The sequence below is a fragment of the Hemiscyllium ocellatum genome, chromosome 9, assembly GCF_020745735.1.
Source record: "Hemiscyllium ocellatum isolate sHemOce1 chromosome 9, sHemOce1.pat.X.cur, whole genome shotgun sequence".
NCBI lineage: Eukaryota > Metazoa > Chordata > Chondrichthyes > Orectolobiformes > Hemiscylliidae > Hemiscyllium > Hemiscyllium ocellatum.
Genome location: NC_083409.1, coordinates 57,974,373 through 57,987,314, shown reverse-complemented (window position 1 = coordinate 57,987,314; position 12,942 = coordinate 57,974,373). Strand labels below are relative to the sequence as shown.

Here is a 12,942-nt window from a genome sequence, read left to right as displayed (position 1 = left end):
CTCAGACTATAAAGCAATGTATTTAGTCAAATGAGAATCAAAGTCAAATCTGATCTCTTCTCCCTGTGCAGAGGCACTTTCTAGTGACACTGAAGAGTAGTCAAGGTAGGAATCTTAACTACTTCTTCCCTTCTCATTCAAAAGTACACTAACACTGGCCAAATCTCTCAAGGCTCACTAAGTTTGAATCAATAGTCTTGGTTTCAAAACAGGATCTAAGAAGGAGAAAACTAAAAAGATTAAAAGAAAACACATGTGCTAAGGCACTTGTTGCAAGTAATTTAATAGTAATTATTGTCTATTGAATAAAAACAAATTGAAAAGTGCTTACCATTTGTAAATTATATGAACTGATTTTTTTCACACTAATTCTATGTATTAAAAGGTGGTGAATGCATGGACAGTAGTCTCCATTTCTGTACCAGATGATTCAGTTAGAAATGATCATCAGGATTTATTTTACTGTTTGATAATTAAGTACACAAATCTTTACACTGTAATAATGCACTTATGAAAATAATAGTATTTAATTTATTTTAGTCAGACCGTATTCAAAGGACTGAGGTGACCAAGAGAAGAAATATTTTGAAAGCATTTAGACTACAGGCTTTCTTGTCTCTGAATTTGTTGATCCTTCTATTGTCTTTCATCCTCTAAACTTTGCTGTCAAATTCAAATTTGTCATCCTAAATATGTTTTCTCCTTCCTGCAGCCTATCTAATTACCAAGACTAGTTTCAACATTTTGCTTTATAATTATTCATTTTGAAACAATGGAACTTACCTCCTGCAAATTTTGAAGTTTTGACTCTACTTCATCAATATTTGCTGATTTATCTAACCTTCTCTGACTTTTTACTGAATTTGTTGCATTGTGTCTTCGCACTCTTTCAGGTTTCACAAATGAAAAACAAAGCAAGTATGAAGTCTTTAGCACAAACAGGAAGGTCAATACTTCAGATAACATACATTCTGGGTTTGGAATGGATTTAAAAGAGAGAGCACAAACAATGTATACAATACAATTTTGATAAAGGCAAAACCTTCAGTCAACTGCTGAAAAACCATTAAGATGATTAGATGATACTTCATCATCTGTATTAGTTATTTTTGAGTGGTTGTGTGTTTTTGTTTGAAATTGAGGCATATATGAGCTGAGATTCATCAGAGAAGAATGATCTTCATTAAGCAATGAATCCAGGTAAGATATTGAATATGTTTCAGAAGGATCCTCAAACTCCACTGGTAAATAATTTTTCAGAAATGGCAATTCTTCGGGATTGTGTCTTGTGGTGTTATTGTTTATATTGTTCTCAAATGATGACTGCCCTAAGTAGCAAAAATCCAGTTCTTCATCATTTCCATTATGTAGGACTTTGTTTTCTTGGTCCTGAAGTTCGGAAAAGCCCTCTGATGAATTAATAGAATGTGACTTGGTTTCATCAGTTTGTGTTAGCTGCAGGAAAGTCTGGTTTTCAAGTTCCCACAGATTGTTAGCCTCATTACCTGAAGCATCAGTTTCATTATCTGAATACATGCCTTCATCTGAATTGCTGCTCATACACTTCCGCTTTTTACGAAGGGTATCTGCTTCTACACTTATCATTATCTTTGAATATTCAAAGTTCGACAGGTCTGTGTTCTGTGCATAAGTGGTTTCCACATCACCTTCCATTTCATCATGTGAATCTTCACTTTCATAAAGCATGTGGATTCTAGGTGTGTCTGGATGTAGCTCTGAAACGATTTCATTGACAGAATTCTCATCAATTACATCTTTTTCTTCTTTATATTCTGTAATCTCTTCCACAACGGCCACAGAAAATATTTCTGATTCTACAAGGAGTGGAACAGCAGGCATCACACCTTGATGGTGTTTCCCAAATAGGTTTCCATTAGTGAGAGACTGCAGTATGAAAGACAAGGTTTGTAAAAAAAAATTACAAATTGAAGAGAAATATTGGTTATAATTTTTGTGAATTGATTCTACAAGTACCTACTCAATAACCATTATCAGTCTCACCTGTTAATTAATTATGTTCAACTGGAATAGTATATTGGATATTATCTGTCATTTTATTAATCGTTCAACACCAATTCATTTTCAGACATCAATTTTCATCAGAATAATTGAAAATAAACAAAATACATTTTAAAAGTATTCAAAGACACAACAGAGCAGTTGGATGTCAAGTCATATTATGTGAGATATCTGCCATTCTACATCAAAATTTACATCTAGTACATGGCACATATTTCTGGTGTTGGTCTTATCAGGTACCATTTTAGTAAGGCTTTAATACGTACTTTCCTTTACCCACATCAGGAACAGGCATTAGGCCATTAAAGCTTCTGTTTTCTGGCAACATTGGCAGGTCTTGAACTAGCTAACACTGGTACTGATCACTACTGGGGCAAAAAGGGTGAGTGCTCACCTTAACCCCATTCCCAAGATTCCTGATCTCACTCCTGACTCTAACTTCTAGGTCCCCCTACTAAAATTTCCCACTGGCCCCAAACTGCTAACCTATCTCTCGATGTCAGATCAAGGTCTATCCAATAGAACTGCAGACCCTGTAAAGTTCTTTCTTGAACTTCTAACCTTCCCATCCTGGTCAAACTCTGAGGCTCAGCCATTTCTTCTCTTGATCCCCACTATCTTACCCAATTGCTTCCGTGAACGCTTGGGCACAAACCTGTGGGAGCTCCTTTTTCTGCATCTTCTACATGATAATTAAAACTATATGCAAAGTTTCATGCTCCTGGGATCTCCATTTATGAATGCTGGCTGTAGGGGCTCTATGGGTGAGCTTGCCAAAATTCAAAGCCATATGATTCAAGGGTCAGTTAAATGTATCTAAATATATCTAACCAACTATGAAGAAAAAGGAACAGATCATTTACCTTTTTCTGGTAAATTTTTTGACTTTCACGTGAAAATATTATACAGTTAATCTCTAAAACATTGGACAGTTGAAAACCTAGTTACAACACTAAATTCAAGATTCAGGAATTAAGGTGTGGAAGCTCCACGTGCTATTCTGTACTCAACTGTTAGACAATATTGAGGTGACAGACAAGCTGGTGTTGATCTAGTGAGACAATATTCAAATCAAAATAGATGTATGGGCCTGGATTTTTGTAGTAGATGAGGCCATAAATCGGGAGTCACATCCCTGAACTTGACGCTTATTAATTCTAAAGGGGTGGGTTGTGTTTCGTAAATATATACTTTACTGATGTAAATGCCACCTGTAATTTCTGATTTGGTAACTAAGTACATGAAACACATTATGCACAGACTGGACCTGGCAGGAGCAGGTCTGAACTTTGTGGATTTATTTGGATAGATAGGCTACCCTCTTGGAAAGGTAAGGCACCACTATTTGTATGGTCCTGGGATACACTTCGGAGAGATAAGCTGCTTTTTAGGAGATGTGAAGTGCCTGCTTGAACTATTAAAAGTAGACATGCATATGTGTGAAAAGTGAAAAAATACATTAACTATTCAACTTATTACAGCTGCCAACAAATATGCAAAAAACAATGGTCAAAAGGAACTATCAAAAGTGTTAAAGCATTTAAAACTCCAAGCCAATAAATATTTGAAAACAAAGGAAAATAGTGTGTCTGAACGCTTAGAAAAAAAACTCCATTCTATTTCTTGGCATAAGTGTAATGGTTACTATTATTGGATTAGTGCTGCCTGCTGATTTTACACTTTCTATTCTCACATTTGGGACCTGCTATTTCACAGTTTTACTGACAAATCGTTGTGGTTATCAAGTTTTTGAACTGGGACTGGGAATTCCAAACCTTGTTTTTTCAAGGGATTTTGCAGTTAAACAAAATGTTTGTATTTAGAAGTGATTATACAGTTGAAAGATGTTACATTTAAATATTTATTATGAATGATTTCTTGAAAGAAAATCTGCATTTGAAACTTAGAATTAGTTATGATTTTATCCCAGCATGGGTTATGAGGTCTCCTTTGATGCTGAAATAACTGTTATACTGGGTAAGGGCAAAAGGAGGTGGTTGGTGTCATGGGCTAATATGAGTTGGCACTGTTAGCATTGGGACTATAAAGGAATTCAGGAGTGCACGGATGTGACTATGTTGACCTGGAGTGTACAGGGGATTATGGGGAGGAGTGGACGAGCATAGTTTGACATCAATGGGGCATGAGGATTGTATGTAGGGCCAAATGGGATTGAGGATTAGTTTATTTTTGTTTTAACTCTTGGACACAATACCTGAGTCTTAAAGCAGAACTTTGCTAACCTGCCAGTGGGAACTGCAGCTCTGCTTGTGTTCTAGGATCTTCTAGTCCCACTCCCAGAGAACTCAGCTACTCAAAACGAAAGTCCAACATCCAGGACAGTTTCTCCTGAGCTGGGTTTGCAGACCCTGGAAATGTCTCAAATCTACACTCCTGATTCTGTCTCCAACAGTCCCCTCTTTCATTTTCATTGAAGATCAAATTGGTTGGTGATTGAAAAGACACATTTAATTATTATTCCCTGACTGACTAATTTTAAAAACAAATACCAAACATTCATTAAATACTGAACAGTATTTTTGGTTTCACTTTAATTTGTTAAAATCAACAAATTGTGAGCATAATTGCTCTAGTATGAAAGAATGTTTCAATTTAAGAGATTTTTATGACAGAGGCTTTATATGGAATGGTAAAAAATGTTTACACTGTTTATTTAATCCATTTGCCTTGATTAGACTGCTGTGTTTTGATCCCCAAATCTAGGTTAAACAAGATCTAAACTGTTTAATTCCTCAATCAATTATGCATCATAATCACACCAGGTATACATTCATCCCTGCATCAGATATTTATTTCTTTGATGTGCTTATTCCCAGTCAGCTGTCATTTTCAGTGCAATAAATGTTTATTATTCCTCATATAATCTTTCACAGAATTTCATTAATTTTAATTTTAATAGTCTTGGCTAACTATTAACTTCTTTCATCGTTTTGTGTGCCCATTAGTGAATATCTTTACATAAGCAAAACGAATAGAAAATATTTTTAAAAACCCACCTTTTTAAAATCAATTTCTTGAGCCCAAGAGCATTTGTTAGGATTGGGGACCTCTTTCCAGACACGATGTCTTATTCTGAATGCAAAAAATGTTTTCTATTAATTCATCATATATCTGATACAAATTCTTAAGTCTTATCATGTAAAAGTCTAAGCAGATGAAATGAACTAGAACTTGTCTTTATTTGGCAACTAAAACGGATTCAATTTGTAAATTGAATGGGTAAGCACACACAGTATAAATCAGACAAAGTCAACATAGTTTTACAAAACTATGTTTGAACACTGTGTTTGAAAAACTTAGTGTATTTTTAAGGATTAGGCTAGTAGGATCGAAGGCAAAGAACAGATGTGATATATCTGAATTTCAAAAAGGTGTGTGTAAAACAGCCACACAAATGCTGTAGTCAAGACAAGAGTTCTGAGTTAGGTTAACAGATTAGCATCATACAAAACTGATGAAAGGGCAAAAAATGGAGAGTGGCATCAAAGGGGTATTTTCAAGGTGACAGGCTGTGAATAGTAGAGTGTCAGAAGGTGCAAGGATCAGTTCTGCAGTCTCACCTCGTTATAACCCATAAGTAATGTGTACATTTTTGTTGACAATACTTGGGTGGAAATCTAAGTTATAATGAGCACATAGACAGGCTGCAAATAGATATGGCCAGGTCACGTGCGCAGGCCACAAGATGATAAATGGAGTATGATGTGGCTAAGTAAATAATGAGGTATTCACGATGGTCCTAAAAACAGAAAAGCAGAATATCTTTTAAAAGCAACTTTTAAATGTTGAAATTCTGAGAAGCTTGGCTGTGCTCATACAAGGAACGCAAAGCTAGTATGCAAGACAGCAAATATTCAGGAATTGTAAAGGAGAACAGGAATGAGGATGTCACAATTGTACAGGATATTGGCGAAACCAAACCTGAAATAACATCTGAAGTTTTCATCTCCTTATTTAAGGAAGGTTATTCTTCTTTTGGCAGTAGTTAATGACAATTCATGAGATTGTTCCCTAGCTCATGAAAGGCTGAATAATTTGGTCGATATTCTCTGTAGTTCAAAATATGAGAAGTAATCTCATTAAAAGATATGGTGGACCAAATGATCTCCGCTTGCACTGAAACAGTTGTGTGATTCTGAATAGATTCAAACTCACTGACCAGGGACTATTACTTTGATCTACATTCCAAAGTCTACAAAAAGCACTGCCCTGGCAGATTTATTGTTTTGGCTTGCTCCTGCCATGTTTATTTCTTCCTATTTTGACTTTACTTGTTTACTCCCCTTATCCAGTTCTTCCCACCATCATCTATGATCTTCTAATTCCCAACATCATTTTAATAATTTCCAGTTTCCTGGCCCTCTTCACTATACACTCCCAATTTCTAAACATCTATAACAACATCCGTGCAGACTAAACGTTCTCCACTTCTTCCTTGAACATAGATCCATACAGTCCCAATCTGTTACTACTTCCACTGCCTGACAGAACATGTTGTCTCACTGAAGAACTCCTTCTCCTTTAATTTCTTGAATAAAAGCAAAATACTGTAGATGCTTGAAACAAACACAGAACACGCTGGTAAAACTGTGGAGAGATGGTGTCAGATTGCTGAGTTTCACCAGTTTTAAGTCTGATGTGACTCTTCTTCAGGACAGTTCTGAAAGGGAGTCTTTGGACCTGAAATGTCAACTCTGTTTCTCTCTTAGAATACTGGTGAAACTCAGCAGGTCTTTATCTGCTTCCTCCTTTAATTTGTCTCATTTCCTCTAAAGAACAGTTGTGGCTATGAGTACCTTCTTTCCACTTAGTTATTTTCAGGGATATGAGATATATCTATGTTCTGGTCCACTCAGGCCCCCTCCACTGACTTTTTTTCTGGTACATTGATGACTGTAATGCTCCTATTTCTAGCTTTCAGCCAGGACTGAAAAATTTAATTTTGCTTCTAGTTTACAGCCTTCTGTCAACCTTGTGATCACTTACCTTTCCTTCCTTGACTACTCTGTCTTAGTTTCTCAGGATACACTGTAAACTAATGTGCAAAATAAGCCAAATGACTACTCAATTCCACGTCTTTTCACTCTGCCTCCTGTAAGGATTCCATTCCATTCTCCTAGTTTCTTTATCTTCTCTGCATCCATTCTGACAAAGCAAGCTCCCACCACAATGTTTCCAACATGTGTTCATTATTCACCAACAAAAGGATGAACCCATTCCACTTTCTACCACTGAGGCTGAGGAGGTCCTAAATCCTGTCCCATTTTCTGTATTCAGCTCTCATCTTTGGATCTCATCTTCCCTTGCTTTGGAGAACTATTTAGGATTCTTCCCATCCTCACTATTCGCCTTACCAGTCTTCACATTCAATCTATTATCCTCTTCCTTCTTGAGCTGGGAAAGGCACAGCAGGTCATGCACCATCTGAGGAGCAAGAGAGTCGATGTTTTGGGCATAGCCCTTCATCAGGTCCTAATGAAGGGTTATGCTTGAAATGTCGACTCCCTTACTCCTCAGATGCTGCGTGACCTGCTGTACCTTTCCCAGCTCCACACTTAATTGACTCTGACTCTCTAGCATCTGCAGTCCTCACTATTTCCTCCTCCTTTTCCACTACCTTTAGCATAAGGCCACCACCAAACACATTTGCCTCTCCCAACAGCACTCCAATGGGATTGCTCCATCTGTTAAACTGTGATCAATCCTGAATCAGCTTGTCCTCCTACCCTGGACTCCTATCCACACAAGTGCAGGAGGTGTAACATGTAGCCTTTTACTTTGTCCCGTCTCACAAATATCTTTCATTGAACCATTGAGCTCGTGGGGATTTCTTTGAACTTTGTATTTGTATTGTTGCTTATAATATAATTTTTTCTGCTTTGGGGAGACTAAACTCAAAATGGGTAACCCTTTACAGAACACCTCAGCTCAGTCTGCAAGCATGGCTCAAGGCTCTGGTCATTCCCTATTTCAATTCACCACTTTGTTTTGATGTTCACATTTCTGTCATTGGCCTGCACCAATGTTCCAACGAAGCTCAACAACAACTCAATGAACAGCATCTCATTTTCCAATTAAGCACTTAGACTCTGTGCTCAACATTAAGTTCAACAATTTCAGAACATGAACTCTGGACTGAATTTTCTGCTCCCTTGAATGGTAAGGGCAACGGTGAGAAATGTGGGAAAATATGTCAACAATGAAAATAAATCAGACTTTCAAAATCAAAAATTCTGATTTTTTTCCATTATGTTTAAACTGTGAGATCAGAATATTATTAATGAACAGCGACTATTTTATTTCCATGCATTTGCATCTCATTGTGAGCCCAACTTAACTCATTTCTATGCAGCCTTCAATTCTACTTTCTTTCCCCATGTCACCATATTCAGTCAAGGGCCTACCCTGATTCCAATCCAGACATTAGCCATGGTTAGTAAGGAATTGGATGTACGAGAGTTTGGGGACTCATATCTTTGCAGTCCGGATACAGGGCCATGTTCAGTCCTACAGGTCAAGTGCAATCAGTCCAGGGATAACAGGTAAAAAAGAAAACTAAAAGAACTGTGGATGTTGGAAATCAGAAACAAAAACAGAAATTGCTGGAAAATCTCAGCACATCTGGCAGCACCTGTGGGGAGAAATCAGAGTGAACATGTCGGGTCCAGTTCTAGAGAAGGTCAGTAAACCTGAAATGTTGACTCTGATTTCTCTCCAGGAATTACAGGTAGACAAGCAGCAAGTTGTGGAGACATCAGCCCAGTGGTTTGGCTATGCTCAGTCAGGAAAGTACTGCCAAAAATACACTATATCTGAACCAGATCCATTTTCTAGCATTAGGCCATTAGGCCAGCATCAGCCCTCTGACTTTGGGCATTAATAGTCAGGGTCAGTCTGTGAAATCCAAGAGAAAGTGAGAAACTCATACCTCGGTATTGTGTTCATTGCTCTGGATTGCTGGGTTATTACAGTAAAAGACAGTCAAGACAGAGGTGTTGGATCTCATAGACCATAGGAGGAAATGGGAAGCCCCAGCTGATGGAGGGTTTCATAAATGACAATCATTTCATCCTCTACATGAGAAGAGTATATGACTAATAAGTGCATGGCAATTCACAAAACCAGTGGGTATGGTGATCGATTTTGCATGCTAGTAGAAACAGAGGGAAGCTGAGAGATCACCGGAGAAACAGGGACAGCAACACAAAAGGGAACATTCTACATTTCAGATGGAGTCTGCAAGTCACTGGAAAGAATTTAAAGATGATACTTTCCGGTCTTCAATCCAAAGTTAAGTGCACAGCAGCAATACAAAAATCATTGCCACAGTATTTTCTCTTTGGGAGTGTAATAAATCGGTTTGAACTGGTTAGTCATGCTTCCACTGATTCAATAATACCACACATCTGACATGAAATTGTATTCCATTGGCATATCATTACCTGTCTTTGAACATTACAAATTATGACCCCAAGAATTCCTGATAATTTCATTGTGTACACTCATTGCTTTCTCGTCATGTCAGCTAAGCAAACCTAATTAGGCGCTACCTTAAACTTGTCACCTAGCCTTGACATTTATGAAGCACAGTTCAGAGCTAAAACTGGAAAATAACACTTCAGAGCCACCACGTCGCCACACTAAACTGTAGGAATTCAAGAATATGGTCCATGAAGATCAAAGGGGAGGGATATCATGATTGAATAGTGACAGAACTTCACTCCCCAGTGCGGCAGAAACACTGCAACACACATCTCGACAAGATTGCATAACTCAGAGTTCCTTATCAAGGTATGACATTTGTCTCCTCCTGAAGCCTTTCTGGCACACTGCGTAAGCTCATAAACTGAGGCTCCATTGTAATTGACTTGATGATTCAGGAGTGTTGCTACTGAAGTTGTCTCCTCCTAGCCCCACAGATTACTGGGCTCACACTTCTGACATGGACATTGCTATATTGGTCGATGTGCAAAGATGGTTTGGAAAAGAGATAGCAATTACAACTTTGTCCAAAAAAGCAACTTTCTAATGTTGTTGCACAGCCTCCAGTGAAGATCCACCAAGGAAAATGAGGAGTTCCTTGATCTGCAGACATTATGGTCATTTTCTACAGTGTTCAGAAACATCACTCAGGAAGAGCTTAGAGATGTTCCAGCCATCATCATTGAATTGAGATATCTGCTGAAACAGGATTTGCGCTCAAACGGATTGTGGTGCTATACCATCCCAATAACAAACAAGGTTTTTCCAATTCTGAGGAAAGGTCACCAGACCCAAAATGTTATCTCTGATTTCTCTTCACAGGTGCCTCCAGGCCGGCTGAGCTTTTCCAGCAATTTCTGTTTTTGTATCTGATTTACAACATCCACAGTTCTTCCGGTTTTCATTTTATAAGGTTCTTTTGTGAATCATTCATGGGATGTGGGCATTGCTGACTAAGCTAGCATTCATTATCCACCCCAAATTAGCCTGCAGAGGATGATGCTGAGCTGCCTTCTTGTACTACTGCAATGTTTTGGGGACAGAGTTCCAGAATGCTAACTCAGAAACAGTGATAAAAGAGCAATACAGTTCCAAGTCAGGATAGAGTGTGACTTGGAGGGGAACTTGCAGGTCGTGATGTGCCATGCATCTGGTACCCTTCTCTTTCTACTAGGTAGACATTGCTGATTTGTCAGATGCTACTGAAGCAGAATTGGTGAGTTACTGCAGTATATATGTGGACAGTATATGTTGTTGCCACTGTGTTTTAGTGCTGATGACAGTGATTATTGAAGGTGCTAGATGGGATGCCAAGCAAGCAAGTCACTTTATCCTATCAAGCTTGTATGTTGGCACTGCAACCATCCAGATAAGTGACCTCATTCCTGACTTGTGCCTCGGAGTTGGTGGATAGGCATTAAGGAGACAGAGGGAAGCTGCAGGATTCCTAGCCTCTGACTTACTTTTATAGCCATAGAATGTATATGGCTGGTTCAGTTCAGTTTTCTGGTCAATTATATCTCCCAGGAGAGGTGATGGCCTAGTGGTATCATCACTAGACTTTTAATCTAGAGACCCAGGTAATGTTCCATATCAGACAGTGGAAATCTAGAATGTGGAGTCTAATCATGACCATGAAGCCATTGTCAACTGTCAGAAAACCCATCTGCTTCACTAATGTCCTTTAGGGAAGGAAACTGTCATCTTTACCTGGTCTGGCCTAAATGTAACTCCAGATCAACAGCATCATGACTCTTAACTGCTCTCTGGATGATTAGAGATGGACAATTAATGCTGCCCCAGGCAGCGATGTCTACCTCCCGTGAATGAGAAAATAAAAAAAAAATGTTGATGGAATGGGGTGCAGCGATGATAATGCAATTGAATGTCAAAGGCTAATAGTTAGATTCTCTCACTGGAGATGGTGGTTGCCTGGCATTTGTGTGGTATGTATTTCACTTGCCACTGATCAACACATATAATTCATCACTCCAGAACCACAGCAAAGTAGTTAGCTCTTTAATGCCCTTTGTAATGGCCTACTGAGATACTCAGTTATATCACATTGCTACTACCAAAGAGAGAAAAAGGTAACAGGCACATTAACTTTTGTGGCTTATTTCAAGAAGCATCTGGGGGCCTGTGTAGCATGTCTCAATCTTTGACCCACAGATGCGCCTAAAGTGCCAAGGGTGCACTTTTTTTCCAGATCACAGCTGTTTAAATTATTACCCTATGCAAGGGTAACAATGAATGAACAGTGTGGTTTGCAACCATTGCTAGCTTCCCTCAGGTATGGAATACTATAGACTGTGGCCACATTGCTTTGAGAGCATCTTGGCATCAATCTGCAGAGTTCATCAACCGAAAAATTCCACTTCTTTGGGGCAACAATGACAGATTTTGAAAATCTGCACTAAATATTCTGGGAGCTGCCATGATGGATCTATACCAAAGCCCTCAGGTTCCCATCTCCTCGAACTGTATAGATAGTGGGAGACAATGACCCCTCTTTCCAAATATAGCTGATGACATCTTCACAGAATCCTTGTTGATGTTGCTTATCTGAAATTATCAATACTTGGCCATTCCTTTCATTCTTGGAATGTCTGAAGAAGATCCTCTTATCTCAAATGATTGCAACTTTACCAGGTCCATCAAGGACAAAGACACTGGTACAGGTACTTTAAGCATGCAAGTACAGAAACATTTACAAAAGTGCAAGAACTTTGCCATGATGTGTCACATGTGCCAGCAATGTTACCTCAGTAAGTCTTTTTCTTCCTTATCCTCCCATTTCGTCTAAGTCAGTCTTGACATCCACAACTGTTCTATAGTTGGCCTGGAGGGCTTGGAGTCTCCAAGTTCTTCCTAGGTAGATGGGGTATGTGGAATGAGGTCAAGTTCCCTCAGTCCCCTCTTACCTTGCCTCTAATGCTGAACACCTATAGCTACACTGATCAAGTGCAAATCTATGTGCAGTTACTTACAGCACTGGTCCTGAGTCTCCATAGTGGATGCCAACCAGTTTATGGAGACAGCCAGACACATGCACAGGACAGCCAACACTGTATGATAATGTTGGAGACATGTCCATCCTTTAATCCAGATTACTGACTGTCTCTGACATATGTGCCTGCTGTTCTTGTGTCAGATTGCACATTTTTATGAAATCATTTAAGGTAAAGACCGTGGGATCGTCTTCTGCATGGGACTGAACATGTGCCTGCTCTTCGGTCTCTTAGTGCCAGAGACTGGCTGTGTTGCTTCCTCAACTGGCTGCTGCTCAGCAAATTACACTCCTGAATCTAATCTGGACCGAGAACATACCAAGATGAAAGTCTCTGAGTTTTTGGAAGGTTGTAGATAAAAGTCATGTCAGTATTTCCTCAGAAGCTT

General features: G+C 38.8%; 1 protein-coding gene across 1 annotated transcript in view; it reads right to left on the bottom strand.

The window, feature by feature from the left end:
* Positions 1–1,044: 1,044 nt before the first annotated feature.
* The window catches only part of lepr (leptin receptor), a 112,221-nt gene continuing 100,323 nt past the window's right edge, over positions 1,045–12,942 (bottom strand). Inside the window, exons 18-19 of the mRNA XM_060829572.1 lie at positions 5,058–5,133; positions 1,045–1,905 (exon numbers count right to left, since the gene is read on the bottom strand). Coding sequence (XP_060685555.1) covers positions 1,045–1,905; positions 5,058–5,133 — 937 coding nt within the window. The remainder of the gene's footprint in view (positions 1,906–5,057; positions 5,134–12,942) is intronic.